This window comes from Phoca vitulina, unplaced genomic scaffold (genome assembly GCF_004348235.1).
Source record: "Phoca vitulina isolate PV1807 unplaced genomic scaffold, GSC_HSeal_1.0 scaffold21, whole genome shotgun sequence".
NCBI lineage: Eukaryota > Metazoa > Chordata > Mammalia > Carnivora > Phocidae > Phoca > Phoca vitulina.
Window position 1 is genome coordinate 7430961 of NW_022589724.1, and position 19049 is coordinate 7450009.

The 19049-nt window shown below is 38.8% G+C and overlaps 1 protein-coding gene across 7 annotated transcripts in view; it reads left to right on the plus strand.

Moving 5' to 3' along the window:
* Positions 1–5698: 5698 nt before the first annotated feature.
* FKTN (fukutin) overlaps positions 5699–19049 on the plus strand; it is an 80967-nt gene continuing 67616 nt past the window's right edge. For 3 of the 7 annotated variants that reach the window (XM_032418367.1, XM_032418369.1, XM_032418370.1), the window contains exons 1-2: positions 5699–5764; positions 16919–17106. In XM_032418367.1, the coding sequence (XP_032274258.1) occupies positions 17002–17106 (105 nt within the window). In that variant the 5' untranslated portion in view covers positions 5699–5764; positions 16919–17001. Of the gene's footprint in view, positions 5765–6717; positions 7148–11927; positions 12666–14049; positions 14181–16918; positions 17107–19049 lie in introns of those variants that run through there. The other 4 variants (XR_004301123.1, XM_032418372.1, XM_032418371.1 and 1 more) reach the window with 3 other exon arrangements.

Sequence of the window (19049 nt, forward strand, 5' to 3'; positions counted from 1 at the left end):
TTCAGTGCTTGCATTTTTATCAACTTTCATTAAATATCTACAATGTGCTTTTGGGGATGAGAAGATAAAAAGCCCCAAGAGCTTATATTTTAGAGCAGTGCTGTTCAACAGAATTTTATGCAGTGATGGAACGTTCTGTATTTGTGCTGTCCAACACGATAGCCACTAGCCTCAGGCAGCTCTTGAGCACTGTAAATATAACAAGTTCAACTAAGAAACTGAATTTTTTATCGTAATTAATTTTAATGTAAATAGCCACATCTTACTAATAGCTACTGTTTTGTACAGTGCAGCTATAAATGGAAGATGAAACATGCTATAACTATAATATAAATCAAGAATTTAGTTTTGTCTTTGGAGCTTGTCCCATCCTGGGTTACATTTTGGCAGATTATAGCTAAAAGGGAACCAGAATCTAAGCCTTTTTAAAATGTGTTTCCTAACTTGAAATCGGTTTAGGAGAAAAAAGAAAACCAATCAATGACTACATGAGATTGGAGCTCCTGTAACTAAGATCATTTTCACCAAAAGAAGAATGAAGGGAGGAGACTGGATAGTCTTGAGTCATAGGGAGAGGAGCGTGACAAAGATACTGAGAAACCAGTACCCTCATATAGAAGATGTAGTGAACAATTTAGCAATATTAAATACACATACCTTTGAAAAGTTAATTCCATTTCTAGGTATTTCTCTTACAAATAAGTCAGTACTCATTGCAGCATTACAAGAGCAATATACAAGCAACCTAATTGTTAATTTAAGAAAAGAATAGGCTACCAGAATTCCAAAGGCTCCCCTTTTGTAAATTGCTGCACTAACAAGCTACATTGTTATATACTTGTCTAGATATATTCTGCATGCCCTTTCCCCAGTAAATGTTATGAATATGTAAACTATTACTGGAGTTGGTTTCCTCAGAGTCCTTTCCATGAATACCAGTCCTGTTCAGGTGCCTCAGTAAGTTAAGTGTCTGCCTTCGGCTCAGGTCATGATCCAGGGGTCCTGGGATCAAACCCCACATCCAGCTCCCTGCTCAGTGGGGAGCCTGCTTCTCCCTCTGCCTGTCACTCCCCCTGCTTGTGCTCTCTCTCTCTCTCTCTCTCTCTCGTGGCCTCTCTTTCAAATAAATAAAATCTTAAAAAAAAAAAAAAAATACCAGTACTTCTGTGCCTGTCTGAATCTCTGTGGGATAAAAACTCAGGAAATTGGATGCACTCTACTTTTGTCCCAAGAGTTTCCCTTACTGAACCCTATTTTACATTTACACCGCATGATACTAGTAGTATGCTATGCCCCTTTTGCACAAGGTCACCAGAATGGTTAGAATGTGATGCTTCCATGTAACCCTACACACCTCTTACAGAATATGCTACTAATGGAAAGGTATTCATGATATGAAATGGAAAAAGCAAGTCTAACAGTATATATAGTATGACACCATGGGTGTGTGTGTGTACTTAGACTTGGGCAAGAGGGGTCCCTGCCCTGATCCTCACACTGGCTGTGCCTCTCTTCGCGGAATGAAAAATTGAAGGAACCAAGGGATTGTACTCACTTGGAAGTTCATGTTCCTCTACCCACTATGCACCAGATAGCCAGAGCCCCAGAATTCCCTGCCTGACCAGCCCAAAGCTTGGTCCCAGAACAGATGCAGGCCTCTCAGATCATCCTGAGGACGGACTGTGCTACAGGTGTATACTTTACACTTAAGAATGGCAGCTCGTGAATAGTGTGGATGGAGCTTGGATGTGCAGACTGGGGTGTCTGCATGCATGCATACCAGGACTCTCGTGGTAAAAGACTGACTCAGGGCCTTGTGGGAAGAGCAAGCAGACCCGGTTCCTGTGCTGCACTTTATATAGTATATAAGAATTCCAGATTCGATCCTAGATTTCTGTTCTTTGAGAGGGAATATTTGCCAAGGTAGAAGGACATATTTATTTGATGGTTCTTAGACGCTTAAAAATATGTCAGAGTTAGACTCCATTTATACTCTTGCCCCAGGACCCACAATATTAGGGTGGGCCGGGATGTGTGTGTAATCCCACATCCGAGTAATTTTTATAAGATGGATCTTTGGGGCGCCTGGGTGGCTCAGTTAAGTGTCCAACTCTTGATTTTGGCTCCAGGCATGATCTCAGGGTCATGGGATTGAGCCCCAAGTTAGGCTCTGCGTTCAGTGGGGGAGTCGGCTTGAGATTCTCTCCCTCTTCCTCTGCCCCTCCCCCTGCTCATGCACAGGTGCTCTCTCTCTTTAAAATCTTTTTTTTTTTTAAGATTTTTTTTGCCTATAATAGAGGCTGTTTTTACCCATTCTTGTACCCTTTGTCCAATTGGATTGGCTGACCAAGTTAAAGCATACTGACAGCTGGAGGCTTACATCTGGGCTCCCCTCTGGTATGCTGGAGAAGTACTGCTCCCACCAGTCAAGTTACATGTTTACTGCCTGTTAGCTGTTTGTTCCCAAACCTGTTTATGCTAGTGGCAGTCATTGTTGTAATTATAGAATTTAAATATGACATAAACCAATGAAATAGTATGAAAAATTATGAGAGTCGGAGGAAACTTTAAAGATAAAGAGCTAAAAAAAAAAAGTCACTGACAAGATAGTTGTGTCCAAGATAATTGTAAATGATAGGGGAGGATTGCAGAAAAAACAAAAAACTAGGACTCTTTGAGTTGATTCCTTCACTTGTTTCTGTAAGTTCTTGGGCCACTTTAAAAAAGTAGAAATAGTAGGTGATGCATTATTATGTCTGTGGTTTATGTAGGAGAAACAGTGAGAGGCTCCAATCAGTTGATTTGTATTTTAAAAGATCTTGACTCAAGTCAAAGGATCAGCCAGTGTAATCCTCTGCTTTAACTGCCGTTTTTTTTTTTTTTTAGGTTTACATGGAACAAGATTTGTTATGCATTTGAAAAGTACTCTAAGAACCTGATAATTTTCCCTTATTAATTTTTATTATGACAATTTTTTGTTTCAGCCATTTCCTTTAATCTTTTTAAAAATTTTATTTTATTTTAATATGTTATGTTAGTCACCATACAGTACATCATTAATTTTTGATGAAGTGTTCCATGATTCATTGTTTTCCTATAACACCAAGTGCTCCATGCAATAGACAATTTTCAAATATATAGAGAAGTAGATAGAGGCTATTGTTGGTAATGAACACCTTTATGCCCATCACAGGTTTATCAGTTATATTTCATCAGTTATATTTTGCCATGTTTGTATCTTTTTAAAGTTTTTAAAAATTTCACCTATAAGCATTGCAATATGCATCAATGATGACTTACTCTTTTATTCCTTTAAACACAGCCACATTCCATTAGCATTCTTAGCAAAATTATAGCGCTTCCTTAATATCATCTAATGGCTCAGTCCATATTAAAATTTTGTCTCAAAAATTTTTTTTTAGGATTTTTAAATTTTTATTTATTTGACAGAGAGAGAGACAGCGAGAGAGGGAACACAAGCAGGGGGAGAGGGAGAGGTAGGCTTTCTGCAGAGCAGGGAGCCCGATGCGGGGCTCGATCCCGGGATCCTGGGATCATGACCTGAGCCAAAGGCAGACGCTTAATGACTGAGCCATCCAGGCGCCCCATCAAAAAAAAAAATTTTTTTTTTTGAGAGAGAGCGAGCGAGCGTGTGTGAGAGTGAACTCGTGGGGGAGGGGCAGAGGGAGAGAGAGAGAATCTCAAGCAGACTCCACACTGGGCATGGAGCCTGATGGGGGCACAATCCCACAACCCTGAGATCATGACCTGAGCCTAAATCAAGAGTCAGACACTCAACCAACTAAGCCACCCGGCACCCCTCAAAATGTCTTTTTTATGGTTGCTTTCTTCAAATCAGGATCCAGACAAGGTCTACACACTGCCTTTGGTTATAGGTCTCTTTAAGTGTCTGATTTTGTAGTACTTCCCTCCCTCCCTCCTCTTTAAATTCCATTGATAAAGAGACTGGAGCATTTATCTTGTAGAATATCGCACATTCTGAATTTAGCTGATTGCTTCTCTATATCGGGTTCAATTTTTAGGCAAGAATCCTTCATAGGTCAGGTGGTGTGTACTTTCTGTTGCATCACCTCATGAAATACACAATGTCTGGTTGTCCCAGACTCAATCATAAGATCGATCAGTGGGGTGGTTCAGGTGGTGCCAGTCTAATCCACCTATAATAAGTTCCCCATAAAAAAATTACAAAAATTTTTCAAAAGTTTCCCATCAACATTTCACCTTAATTTTATCATCTATTAAATGTTGTACTTTGTATTATTTCATTAGGAGTAGCAAAATGGTGATTGTTCTATAATTCATTTATTAGCTAGAATTCTCATTAGCATGTTGGCTACACTGAAATGCAGTTCATGCAAGAAATGATAAATGTGGGGCGCCTGGGTGGCTCAGTCGTTGAGCATCTGCCTTCGGCTCAGGTCATGGTCCCAGGGTCCTGGGATCGAGCCCCGCATCAGGCTCCCTGCTCAGCGGGAAGCCTGCTTCTTCCTCTCCCACTCGCCCTGCTTGTGTTCCTGTTCTCGCTGTGTCTCTCTGTGTCAAATGAATAAATAAAATCTTTAAAGAAAAAAAAAGAGGATAAATGCTTGATGTCTTTCCCTTCATCAAGTTTTACAATAGTGACCTGATGCCCTAACCTTAATCATGACTAGTGTATTTCATTTTTAAGGAATTATTATGAAGTCAAGAATTTTTATGTATTTGTAGTGTTTCAATCAGGAAGTTATTCATTTTGATGCTCAAATTTTCCCATCTTAGGTGTGTCAAGTTAGCACTTGTGTCTAGTGATCCCTTTAATCTTTGATAACTTCCTTCCTTTGGGTGTTATCTTTTTTGATTAATCTACCAACTACTAATTCTAAGTCTATAGAACTAGTTCTAAGAGGACGTCTACAAAATAAGCTTTACGTACACAGAAAATTTCTAGAAGGAAAAAATAAACGTAACAGGAAATGAGAAATTAAAACTTTTCATTATATACTGTTCCAAAGGAACAAAGTTTAGAGTTTTTAGTTTTTACTATGGACTAATAATAGTAATTTTTGTAGAAACAACTTAAAATTACAGTATTTAGTGCTTTATAGTTTCCAAAATTCACGTCAAAATTGATACATATCTGATCCTTAACAATCCTTTAGATCACACTGTGAATTAAAAAAGCCAGGGCCGGAACTGTATGCGTGTCTATTTCCAGACGTAAACCGGAGTGTAACAGTCCTCTGGAGCTTGGATGTCATGCACCTCAACCTCATGAGCTAAACGCAGCTGCTATTTCGCACTACATCCCCACCCCCATCTCATCTGATGGTACCCTAAACAGAATTCAGGGAGTTATTCTGAATCTGCGTAGCACACGCACTAAAAAACTATTCGTTGTTTATCTGAAATTCACATTTTTAACTGGCATCCTATATTTTATCTGGCAAATTCACTCTTTAAGAAACAGCTCAGCTGGTGCCTCTCCAATTCTTGCCCCACTTCCTAAAATCTCATGTCGCCTCACTGCAGTTGTTACGTAGGCAAGCGATGGAAAGGGCTTTGGAAAGCTAGGAAATCCTCAGGGATCAGTAAACTTTAGACGGTGAAAATGTGGCAGGAACCCTAGACATGCAGAGGTCGGAGTCAGTTCAATGCGATCGTCTCCGACAGCTACCGCAATAGCCACGGCTCTGTACTTGACGGCACCTTTTGCAGCAGTTGCTGTGAATGCCGTAAAGCGGAGTTGCCGCCGCTGTTGGGTGAGGTAAGGTGTAGATGACGCCTCTTGGTCGCGGGGGATGGGAGGGTGCCTTCAGACAGGTATCGTCGGTGGCTCTGGTGCCCTCACCGGGCATCCCCCAGCATTCTGGGCACCCACCTACCCCAGCCCCCCAGCGGCCGAGGGGGCCACAGGCTGAGCGCGCTCCGGGCGGGGCGGGGGCACTCTGAGTCAGTTCACCACTGGGGCAGTCCTTCCCACGCTCCTGGGCGTGTCAGCAAGTAAAATCCGCATCCTGGGACAGGCTCAGTTTTGGAGAGCGATCCAGACCCTCGTAGGACTTTGCCTGACGTTTGAGCAGGGCCGTGAAAGCCATCTCAGGATTTGCGAGAGGACAGGCACTGGGGGGTGGGGGGGGTGGAGAGCACTGCAGGTTGTGGGCCCAATGTGTGCAAGGGTGCAGAAGCATGAAAGGAACGACTGGGTTTGGGCAGCACTGCGTACATATTAGGGTAATGGTTGGAGGAATGGGTGCAGAGAAGGGAGCGCTAGGAATGTGGCGGCTGCTAACGTTGGGTCTCAACCGGGAAGGACCTTGATGCTCTATGAGTGTGGAGTTCTTCCACCGGCACTGGGGAACTACAACAGTTTTATAGAGAGGGATAATTTTTTTTTTTTTAATTTTATTGTGTTACGTTAGTCACCATACAATACATCATTGGTTTTTGATGTGGTGATCCACGATCCATTGTTTTCGTATAACACCCAGTGCTCCATGCAGTACGTGCCCTCCTTAATACCCATCACCGGGCTAACCAATCCCCCCTCCCCCCTCCCCTCTAAAACCCTGTTTGTTTCTCAGAGTCCATAGTCTCTCATGGTTCATCTCTCCCTCCAATTCCCCCCGCCCATTTTTCCCTTCCTTCTCCTAATGTCCTCCATGCTATTCCTTATGTTCCACAAATAAGTGAAACCATATGATAATTGACTTTCTCTGCTTGACTTATTTCACTTAGCATAATCTTAGAGAGGGATAATTTAATTAACCATCTCTCATTTTGATGCTTTCCCTGGGGGTTCAACTTTTAGTTCATTTGGAGGAATATTTACTGAACCCCTTTTTGTGCTTCATAATGGATGGACGCTGCTAGCCATGCTAAAGTTTCATATGGCTTTGATGTCTGCCTTTTGTTTGCACTGTCAGTTGGGGGGATGTCTGGAAAGCCTGGATATGTGTAGAGGTGGTTGTTACAGGCTTTGAATAGGAGTGAGGAGAACTGAGTTCAGAATTCATCACCATCAGTTTCTCAGGTAACGTGAGGCAAGTCACTTCTCTCAGGGCCTTGGTTTTCTCAGATGTAAAAAGAGGACCTACATGATGTCAGGTTCTTTCTACTTTTGAAGATGGCAGGTTTCCAAAGAATGAAGGTCAGCCAATGAACAGATATCAAAATGATTGATGGAGCAGTGCATTAGGGATTGGGAAACGAGGGAGGCCTAGTAGAAAAGACTGGGATACTCTGGGGTTGGGTAAGGTTTGAATCATCAGGAACCATCTCTGTTGAGCACCTTGGGTAAAGATAGAAAAGGCAAGGAAGAGGCATTCATATTTTATTTATTTATTTATTTAACTTATTTTAGAGGGTGGGGGAGGGTCAGAAGGGGAGGGAAACAGAGAATCTGAAGCAGACTCTGCGCTGAGGTGGAGCCCGTGGAGGGGCTCAGGGCTTGATCTCATGACCTGAGATCATGACTTGAGCCCAAACCAGGAGTCGGACATTTAACTGACTGAGAGACCCAGGTGCCCCGAGGCATTCATATTTTAGAGTCTGTTTCTGGCTAGGTTTCAAGGGCATAGAGAACTTGGGAAGGATGGCACTGGATATCAAAGGAACCCCAAGTGGAAAGAAAGTGCAGTATGTCTGAAAAGGAAGAAAAAGGAATAAGAGACATGTCAGCAATATATAGGACTTGATTTCTTGGATCTAGGTGATTGATACTTAGAACCTGGGTTTTGAATTTAAGTGCCGTTGACAAAAATAAGCATTTTATCAGAATTCTAGCATGCAATAATGTATTGGCAGTAAGGTGATTCAGGTTGTAGCTCTGGAGGTTGCCAATAATTAGCTTCTTGGGCTATCATTTAATTCTTCTAGAACCTATTCTCTGTAAAATGATATTGTTGGACAAGGTGGTCTCTCCTCTAAAGCCTGTATAACTTGAGTCTAAGAATGGAGAACAACCTTCTGAAATGGGGGAGGGAGATGGCTGATGGAGAATGAAATGGTTAATTTTGAACATAACTGAATTTGAGGTGTAGGAAGTAGAGTTGGAAATATAGGCAGATGGAGTTCATAGACTGGAACTTAAATAGTGAGTTTTCTCTCAGAGGTGGTAGTTAAAAATCTGGAAATAAATTTGCTTTGAGGGATAGATTCTAGAGTAACTAGAGGATGCGCCCATTTATGGGTGGCTAGAAAAATGACTGAAGGAGACACGTGGCTCTCAGAGCAATGAGCAAGGACTCGTTTTAAAAAAGATTACGTGTAGCCATAGTAGGTTGTTGAGGCCAACGTTGTTATTAAAATAATTTAACAGCATTTGCAGCAAATATTAAGCACCCATTTCTGGGAACACTGGCAGAAAATAAATAAATATAATCTCCATTGTCTATTCAGAAGTAATATCATTACATATTTATTTATTCAACAAATATTTATGTGTTTCAGGCACTGCTGGGTGCTAAGGATATACTGATGAACAAGGCAGATGTTGTTCCTATTATTTGTGCATGTAAGGGCCTTAGCTTCTAGGTCAGTGCTTTTCAAATTTTAGCATACATAAGAATCACCTGAGGATCTTGTTAAAATGTAGATTCTAAATCAGTAAGTCTGTGGTAGGGTCTCTATGTATTTTTGACAGACTCCAACATGATGCTGATGTTGCTGGTCTGAGGACCATGCTTTTAAGTTGCGAAGATCTAGATCCTGTCTGGCAAATGTGGCAGTTATTAAACCACTGCTACTACCCACCATCTGTTTTTATTAATAATTTCATTGCCTTTATGAAAATAATGTATGATCATTATAACAATATTGGGACAGTATAGAAAAGCATAAAGAATGATGTAAAAAATCACCCATTTCCCCCACCTAGACATTATTGGTATTTTGATGAATATCCATCCAGATTTTATATGTGTGCATATGTTCACACTTTATATATTGTCTTAAGTACTTGATACATTCTGAGCCCTGTGTTTGATTCTATTAGCTGTATAATTTTACTAAGCTCAGTACCCAAACGTTAACCAAGCAATTAAGTACTCGCATTCTTGAGGGGAAGACTCTACTCAGTTAAAAATAACTTGGTTTAACACCATTCTGTTACTCAAAAAATGGGAAGGTATTAACATAATTAAAGCTTATAACTTGTAAGCTATAGTAAATGAGTACTTGTTAATTGACTCAGAATGAAAGACTTTTAAAATCTTTTTTTAAAACTTTTTTTTTTTTAAATATTTGAAAATCAATTGATGTTCGCATAGGCGAAGGCACCCAGATGAGATGGTACTGTATCAGTGGATTCATATAAAAGAATAGTACAAAATCAGCCATAGAAGGTCTTAAAGTAGAGGAAGTGACACAAAGAGGTATGTTAGAAATAATTTGACTTTGATCCCTAAGATGGGTGTTTTGAGGAAAGCCTGGTAGTAGGATATTCATGTAGGAGGCTTTCTATCTAGACAGAGGTAATAAGGCCTTTAAATGAGGCTAACTATATGCAAATGGAAAAGAAATGACAGCTTTTAGAGGCACTGAGAAGGATACACAGTTTGTTGACTCATTAGATATAGAGTTAGAACCACAAAAACTATTTTGAACATAAGTAATTGAGAATATAGGGATACTATTAACGGAATAGATGGTCAAGTCATGGAAGAAATCTGGTGTGAAGGCGGACAGTGATTCATTTTGGGTGTTAGTGGAATGTTCAAGAAGACGTATCCAGCAGTCAGCTGGAATATTTATAAGTCGTAATTAACCAGTAGATTATGGGAAGTATCCCTAATAAAATGATTAAGAACAGGAGAATGTAAAGAGAACTTCCCTCTGGATTTTATATCCAGGAGAGTATCGTAGGCATATTAGACGACATGGCTTTCTTCACCTTTTTACTTTGCCCTTGTAATATCAGTCCTCTCCTATCTTCACTTCCTTTCTTAGCTAGACTTTCTTATCTAGGTTTATCATTTCAGACACTCTTTGCAGAACCTTATCATTCCCTAGTCATTTAGAACGGAGTCACTATATATTTGTAATTTTTCTGGAGCATTAAATAGACCAATTTTGGGGCGCCTGGGTGGCTCAGTCAGTTAAGCGGCTGCCTTCGGCTCAGGTCATGATCCCAGGGTCCTGGGATCGAGCCCCGCATCCGGCTCCCTGCTCGGCGGGGAGCCTACTTCTCCCTCCCCCTCTGCCTGCCTCTCTGCCTACTTGTTCTCTCTCTCTATCTCTCTGTTAAATAAATAAATAAAATCTTTAAAAAAAAAAAAAACCCATTTATAAATAGACCAATTTTTTTTTTTTTAAATCCCAGGTGTCAGCATGTTGAGGTAGAGGTTATATTGCAGAGGATTAAGAAGTAAATGAGTGTTAAGCAGTTAAAGAGAATTCTTAACCCCATGCAGTGTAACCTTAACCCCCAGGCTACAGATAACTCTCAAGAAGTTAGCCCTGAAAGAAAAGGAAATGACCAATATGAAAGACCGGCAGCATTTAGGGAAGATGGGTAGCATCTATTGCTACTCGGCCTTTTTTTGCTTAGAGCAGCTGGAAATGTTGATTTTTTTTCATGTCTTAACCTTGAATACATTTGTAGAAGCATTTTCTCTTTGTGCTTTCTAAAATGCTGCCTCATCTCTCTAATCGTGCCTTTGCCTAATTACACTGCCCTCTTCTCTGTAGGTTAGCCTCCTGTTTTATTTTGCAGTGCAAGCCATATTTGAATTTCAGTTCTGTCTGATTCATACCACCCATGTCTCCCTCTCCTTTCTCTCATGTTCCTGAATAAGTTGGGACCTAGCAGCATTGAGGGGAACAGGCTAGCACACATCATCTGTGAACCTAAATTAGGTGTCAGGGCTGATATTTCTTGTCGGAGGGCCTCTAATGTCAAGAGAGATGATCCAGAAGGCAGGAGTAGGGAAAAGTGGAATAAAAAAGTCAGGCAGTTAGACATTCTTTCAGACAGATCCTTACTGATGATTCTCAAAGGTGTGGTGGTGGTGGTGGTCATGGGATGTCAGGTAAGCCAAGTGTCAGAGTCTTTCATTGCCATTATCTGCAAAAAAACAAATAATGTAAAACGGGCAAATGGGAAGCCGAAAGAACATGAAATGCTGCTCTTGGCTGTAGAGAGAGCCTGGGAACTTGTCTTGAATTCCGCATCCTGTACATTTCCTTTCACATTTGTGTATAGCTTTGATCTACCACCAGTTTTTTTCCAAACTTTTTCATGTCTTGACACATAGTGAAATTGATAATAAAGGATATAAGAACGTGTTCGTTCGTGGCTGGAGATGACCAGTTTTGGGCTCTGGCTACCCCAGGCCCAAAGAACGAGAGGATTGATAGTTCTGACACGTATAACCCATTAAAGATTCGTTGGGAAGCAGATATACCCATTCCTTTCTTCATTGCCAATTCTCAGTTTATGGCACTAGTGATGGCAGGCTTCCATGTCATCTGAGACACATTCTGTGCTGTAATATACCATACTTACATTAACCTTCTCATATTTGCATTAGAACTTGAAGATACTTGAGTTACTTAAACCTCCTAACTCCTCTTAGTGTCGCATTATATATTTTTCTGAAAACATTTGCTTTTTTCCCTTTATTTTCCCCTCGTTTTAATTTATTATCTCTGCAATACTTGTTCTTCTCTTTTTCATTAGACATGATATACTGTCTTCTTTAAGAAGCTTTCCCTAAGTATAAGTAAAAAAAATACATTACTTATCCTCCCCAGAACTTTTATTATGATAGGTAAAATATAACATATAAAAAGAAATGTATACACAAAGAATGTTTTTATTTTGCTTCTATTTTGCCATAGTTCTCCATATGTTATTTTTAAATGTTTCTTGTTCAGGAGTTGGAACAAAGTATGGGCTTTAAATTCTAAAAAAAAAAAAAATCACTCTTTCATATTTCATATTTTGCTTTAACATAGACGTTCCTGCAGGACAGAGTACTTTTTAAAATAGAAACTTTAAAAAATAATTTTGTGTACTCTTGAGCGTTGTGCAATGTATATGAGTATACTTAGCATACATGTTATTTCTTTATATTAATTCAGCCAGTTTTAGACTGGTAGGGGGAATGATTCATAGGTACTAATAAGTATAATTTAAAATGGAAGGTAGTAAAAGCCTCTCCTTGTGCTCCCGTAGTAATTTGTGCCTACTCCTTCATAACAATTACACTGTTTACATTGCCCCCATATTTGCCTCTGATAGGGTCTATCACAAACTAGATGTGGGGGTGGTAAGGAATGGGGTTTGTGCATTTTGGAAAAAACTTCCATGCTATTCTTTAGGTACATCACACCTTCCATCACCATCAACATCACCGTTCTTCTTTTGAAAACTTCTACTCATCTCTAAACTCTTAGAAAATAGGAAACTGTATCTTATTTATCATTTTATCTCCAGCTCTTAGCTTTTTGTGGCATCTGTGCTTGTAAGGTAGACAGTAAATGTTCCCAGCAGGAAGGTAAAACTAGGAGTTTAGAGGTAGGAGAGATTAATTTTGACTCGGAAGAGCATGAAAGACTTTATAAAAGGGTTACCCAAGAGGAGTTATGAAAAGAGGTGTTGAGCTAGTTTTATGGAAATGGATGAGAGCATTTCACACAAGAGGGATGAGCAAAAGCAGAGGCAGGTAAGTGTGGTATGTATTCCAGGAATTCTTGGGCAAAAATTTCAGAGTGTGTGAAGTGGGAGAAGCCTACAGAATGTGCCTGTGTTCAGTCGGATTGTGAATACTCTTGTATGGAATTGGAACTTCATTTGTAGGTGGTAGAGAGTCACTGAAAAATATTTATCATGGCATAACTTAATTCATCTATCAGCAACTTGGTATATTTGTCACTGTGTAGGTGAGGTTATGGGTAGGTAGAAAGTGGAGACTGGGGCTTCAGTTAAAATTAGCGTATTAGGTACAGTTAGAGTCTAAATTAGAATGACAGTGAAGAAAGAAGAGGGAATTGATGCCAGAGATATTTTAGAGGAAAAATCACTAAGTCTTGGCCTCTCTTTTTTTAAGTATCACATTTTTCATTTTAAAGTGGTAACTACATTCCTAATAAAGAGATCGTGCTAGTGAAAAGGAATGTTTTGACAGGTGAATACTCTTCTTTTGCAATTGAATTGCCTTGGCATTTATAGAAAATAAGTAAAGTTAATTGGATATCATCTTGATAATAATAGTAGAGTTAAGTGATGATATGTGTTGGAGGTTTATTTTATGTTAAGAATTAATTATAGATTAGAGACATGTCCAAAAAAGAGAACAAGACAATAATTTGGACCTTATGTTTCTATAGTAGTGTATATAGGCCTTTTATGCTTTCTTTCTATTTATTAATTCAGGCATAGAAGAGTCTCAGTTATGGCACACTCTGAATGCCATTTTAGAAAATTACATAGGAATCAGTATACAATATGTTGATGCACTATTTAATATAACTACAAGAAACTGAGCTGAAATATTGAAAATGAAGGATATTCTCCTTGTCATCTTGTGAGCTACTTTTATCAGAGTATTTGTTTTATTTTAACAGATTTTAACTGACAGCAAAAACTAATGTCATCATCAGTGTTATTTTATATATGTTGCTAGTTTTTATAGTTTGAGGAAACAGAACATGATTGTGATTTATTCAGTTGTTTTTGCTCTATATTACTGTTGGTATCATTTCTCTTAAGTAGTTTGTTGACTTTATATAATATCGTGTTTACTTCATGTAGGCTTCGGCTCTGGAAGCTCCTTTGTATTGTTTTAAAACTCTAAACCAAGACTTTTGATTTTTTAAGATGGCAGAGTAGAGACATTTATGCCCTCTTCTATCTGAAATTACCTGAAACAACAAGGAGAATGAGAGACAGAGATTACATCTTTGATGAGACCAGAAATCCTATAACCCCAAATCAAAATATTTGAGAAATGGTAGTCAAATGTAAGCAGAAAGAGATTCAAAGAGGATGCTAGTAGGAAGAGATCTCAAAGCTTGCAGAGCAACGTGTGAGAGATCATCTGTTTACAGTGGGTCAGGATGTATAGGAAGGCAGTGAGAGCGTCCTTGGATTGTTTGGCTGCATGAACTAGCAGGAAAGGAAGAGCAAATGAGAAAACACACAGATACACCATCTTTGCAGAACACACTTTCTTGGTGAGGCAAGAAGTGATGGCTAAACAGCTTTCTCTGTCTTGTTCTCAGACACATTCTCTTTGTCTCTCTCTCATTCACACACACATGCGCAAAACACTCTGTCATAAATGCTTTCTTGTACATCAGTGACTATCTTCTGGTCTAGAACCAAGCCTGCTTCTTCCTTCCACAGTCCTCTTGCAAATAACTGATCCTAGTAGAGTTCACATCGTTCACAGGTAAATAATAAAAAGGAAACAAGCACAGTATCTACACAAAAATGCTGCAAGAAAAAAGGAAAAAAGAAACAGGGAAAAACAAGTGAAAAAGAACCCATGAGAAAACTGTATTGGCCTAACAAATTTGATGAAACAATCACTTCTTGAAAATAATAGACAAAGTTTATTGGCCAGGGAGAAATAGTAAGACAACAGGATCTGATAAATCATATTCTGGCAGAGCTCAAGAAAGAAAAGGAGAAAAATAAAATCAGAAATAAATGGCCATATTGGAAGCAAAAAGGAGAATTAACATTGTTGAAAAGTCAGAAAAGGGCATGACGGCAGGCTTTTGAAAGTTGAACAAAGTGATGGGGCGCCTGGGTGGCTCAGTCGGTTAAGTGGCTGCCTTCGGCTCAGGTCATGATCCCAAGGTCCTGGGATCGAGCCCCGCATCGGGCTCCCTGCTCAGCGGGAAGCCTGCTTCTCCCTCTCCCACTCCCCTTACTTGTGTTCCCTCTCTCCTGTCTCTCTCTCTGTCAGATAAATAAATAAAATCTTTAAAAAAAAAAAAAAAAAGAAAGTTGAACAAAGTGAAATGAGAATGAAAAGAGATGAAACAAAAGCCAGTTGTGTTCTGGAAATAGAGAATTCAACATTAGACCAGAAAAATATTCAAACATATAACTTAAGAAACTTCCCACTAAAGAAATCTTAGTTCTACAGATCGAAAGGGCATGTAATAAAAATTAGTATACATTAACCCTTGAACAGTGTGGGGATTAGGGACACCGACCCCCCCCATGCAGTTGAAAATCTCTGTGTTAACTTTTGACTCCCCAAAATTTTAACTACTAATAGCCTACCATTGACCAGAAGCCTTATTGATAACATAAACAGTTGATTAACACATATTTTGTATATGTATTATATATCGTATATTTACAATAAAGTAAGCTAGAGAAAAGAAAATGTTATTAAGAAAATCATAAGGAAGAGAAAATACATTTACAGTACTGTAAAAAATCCACGTATAAGTGGATCCACGTAATTCAGACCCATGTTCAAGAGTCAACTGTACAGTCATCAACATCAATATGTAATCTAGTTTTTAAAAAATTGGATTTCAGAGGTAAAGAGTGCATTCTCTGTTCACACCATTAAAAGGGTCAATTTACCTGTAGGGGAGTCCTGGGGGAAGGATCAGATATTGTCAAGGGGATATTTAGCATTATAGAACAGTGGTACAAAGCCTATAAGTCATCAGGGGAAAGAAAGTGTGGTCTCAGCCAAACTATCAGTTGACAAGTGTATTTGAACAATGTAAGAACTCAAGGTAAATAGTATCTATAAGTTTTTTGATAAAGTATAAGAAGATGAATATCAGCCATCCAGTAGATGAATGGAGATGATTCAGCAAAAGGATTGGCAGGAAGATAGGATGAACAAGAACAAATTAACTGTGAGATTTGTAGTAACAGAGTATAATAGAACTGTTACAGGGTAGAAATAACTAATAAAGTCAAGATTGAAGGAGGAGAAAAAGCAGGAGGGTAAGTATAAATTTGCTGATTTCCTCTTATTTGTCAGCTGGAGAACAAAGGACAAAAAGTTTAGACATCAAGTAATGGAGGTGTTAGTATATTTAAAGGAATAAAGATGAACACTTGAAGAACTAAATACAATATGTTTAACCAAAATCAAATAGTGCATAGGAGGTACAAAGAAGTAGAACTATATTAAATTTCTTATCTTAAGTAGATGCAACCAAAGATGAAAGAATAAAAATTTTTATCTTTACACTTTACATTTGCAAAAAAACTGAAAACATATATGGGATATTTATAAAAACTGACCATATCCTAGATCACAAAAAAACAACAAAAAGCTATCATACAGATGATGTTTCTTTTTTTTTTTTTTTAAAGATTTTATTTATTTATCAGAGAGCGAGAGAGAGAGAGCACAAGCGGGGAACAGCAAGCAGAGGGAGAGGGAGAAGCAGGCTCTCTGCTGAGCAGGGAGCCTGATGCGGGACTCGATCCCAGGACCCTGGGATCATGACCTGAGCTGAAGGCAGCCGCTTAACTGACTGAGCCACCCAGGCACCCCAGATGATGTTTCTTGACCAAAAATTTTCTCAATTTCTTCTATGGAAGTGGTTCTTAATATGGTCAACAGCATCAGCATGGCCTGGCAACTTGTCAGAAATGCAAATTCAGAAGCCCCATGCCAGATCTACTGAATCAGAAACTGTAGGAAAAGCCCCCAAATCTCTGCTGGTCAGGTTTTACAGATATCCCATTTATGTTTGTTATTTGCAGTTGTTATTTGTAGAATGCCATGATAAATATTTTTGTTCTTTCATGTTTGGTCTCATATCTAATTATTTAGGAGAGGAAATTAGTAAATCAAAGAATGTTCCGTAGAACTTTAGGTAACTTTTTCTTTGTTGTAGTGCTGGTTATTAGAGGTGGAAAAATTAAAAGTAGGTTTTGTTTCTTTAGAAATATCTTTTTTGTTTACAATATCTTTTTTGTTTACAGAAAGCAAGATTATCTTCTTATTCAAAAAAGATGAAACCAACACGGTTACTCTCAAAAGACAACCAAGTGAGCACCTTAGACTAATGAGTAGAATCAATAAGAACGTGATTTTGGCGCTTTTAACTTTGACAAGTTCTGCATTTCTACTGTTTCAGTTGTACTACTACAAGCACTATTTATCCGCAAAGGTAATATTTTTTCTCTTTTCTCATCATTAGGCAAATTAGTTTATTTTAGTACAGTGTACTTCTCCCTCCCATTCTAGGGGAGGATACTTCTCTGTCCTAGTTGACCTTGACCATGAGACTTACTTTGGCTGGTGGAATGTTATAGACATATGCAGAAATTTCAAAGGGGCTGTTATGGTATGACTTGCCCTTTGTTCATCCCTGACCTGCCAGGAGAAGAATGTGCCCTGGGTAGATCCTGTCCCTCCAGTCTGGGCCCTGGATGGGATTTATGAAGCAGACCAAAGCAAAGCTGCCTGGCTGACTTGCAGATCTGACAGAAAATAAATGCATATTAGTCTTTAAGACTGGGACAAGCCCAACTGGAGCTACCCAAGCACCCCTATGAGCTATTATTTTTATTATTATCTTCAATTTTATAATCAGAAGTAGTATTTGTTATATCATGTCCATGGCATACAAATTGCCTTAGTAATAAGCGCCATATTCATTAAGCAGAATTGAACAAAATAAGGCATAAAATTAAAGTTCACTAAACCTGTATACTATTAAATTTGCAAAGTTTGTATTATTTGTACTAGAGTTCTTGTTTTTTATGTTCACTATTAAAATAGGTAGAAATGATGACATCTAAGTTCTGAAATACCAAAGGTTACTTTTATTAAAAAATATGGAAATTACATTAAGCTATCCCTAATCAAGTAATTTTGCATTCTATAAAATGGAGCTTTAAACTTTATTAATTCAAAACTTTATTTAAAAGTCACCATTTGCCAGGCATTTTGACAGGGTGATAGAAGCAATGAGAAATGGTTCCTCTCTTCCATTTATTTATAATTTGTTGGGGATGGATGCTACTGGAAGTATAGATGCTTCTTGTATGTTATTAGTATGAAGATAAAATATTATCTGTAAGGAATACAAGTAGTTTATGCCAACAGGAAAAAAATTCTTTATTTAAAAATAGTAGGTGTAGTTAGAGTAATAGATGCTGAAGCTCCCAACTTTTTATTTTTTATTTATTTTTTATTGTTATGTTAATCACCATACATTACATCATTAGTTTTTGATGTAGTGTTCCATGATTCATTGTTTGCATACAACACCCAGTGCTCCATGCAGAATGTGCCCTCCTTAATACCCATCACCAGGCTAACCCATCCTCCCACCCCCCGCCCCACTAAAACCCTTAGTTTGATTCCTGGAGTCCATAGTTTTTCATGGTCCATCTCCCCCTCTGATTTCCGCCCCCCTTCATTTTTCCCTTCCTTCTCTCAAGTGTTCGTTGAGTGCTTTCTGTGTGCCAAACACAGTACTAGGCTGTGAGCCAAGATGATGAGTCAAGTGTAATCCTTGCTGTCTAAGAAGTCACAAATCGGGGAAATTTGGGATTGAAGAGGAGAGGAGTTAAGAAACCCTAGGGCACCTGGGTGGCTCAGTCGGTTAGGTGTCTAACTCTTGATTTCAGCTCATGTCATGATCCTCAGGGATCAAGCCCTATGTCCAGCTCTGCACTCAGCGCAGAGTCTGCTTGAGATTCTCTCTCTCCCTCTGCCCCTCCCCCTGCTCTCTGGCTCTTTCTAAAATAAATCTTAAAAAAAAAAAGAAAAGAAAGGAGAGAAACCCATAAAGAGACACACAAACAAATGACAATATGTTACTTCTTCAAAGCACACTTCATAAACCCTGTTCTGCCTACTTTACTAGTTACAGTTTAAGAACTCTTCTGTTCTTTAGTCTCTAGCTTTTGTAATCCTCTTCTGTACAGCTGTCACAGTTATTTTTCTTAAGATCTGATCCACTTATTCTCTGCATAGCATACCTGTGGAATAAGATCCAAATTTTTTACCATGGTATGGTAGATAGTCTCTGCTTCTCAAGATCCTGTCTTCCCCATACTGTGGGCCTCAGGAGGCTGACCTGTATGGACTGCATTAGCTGAA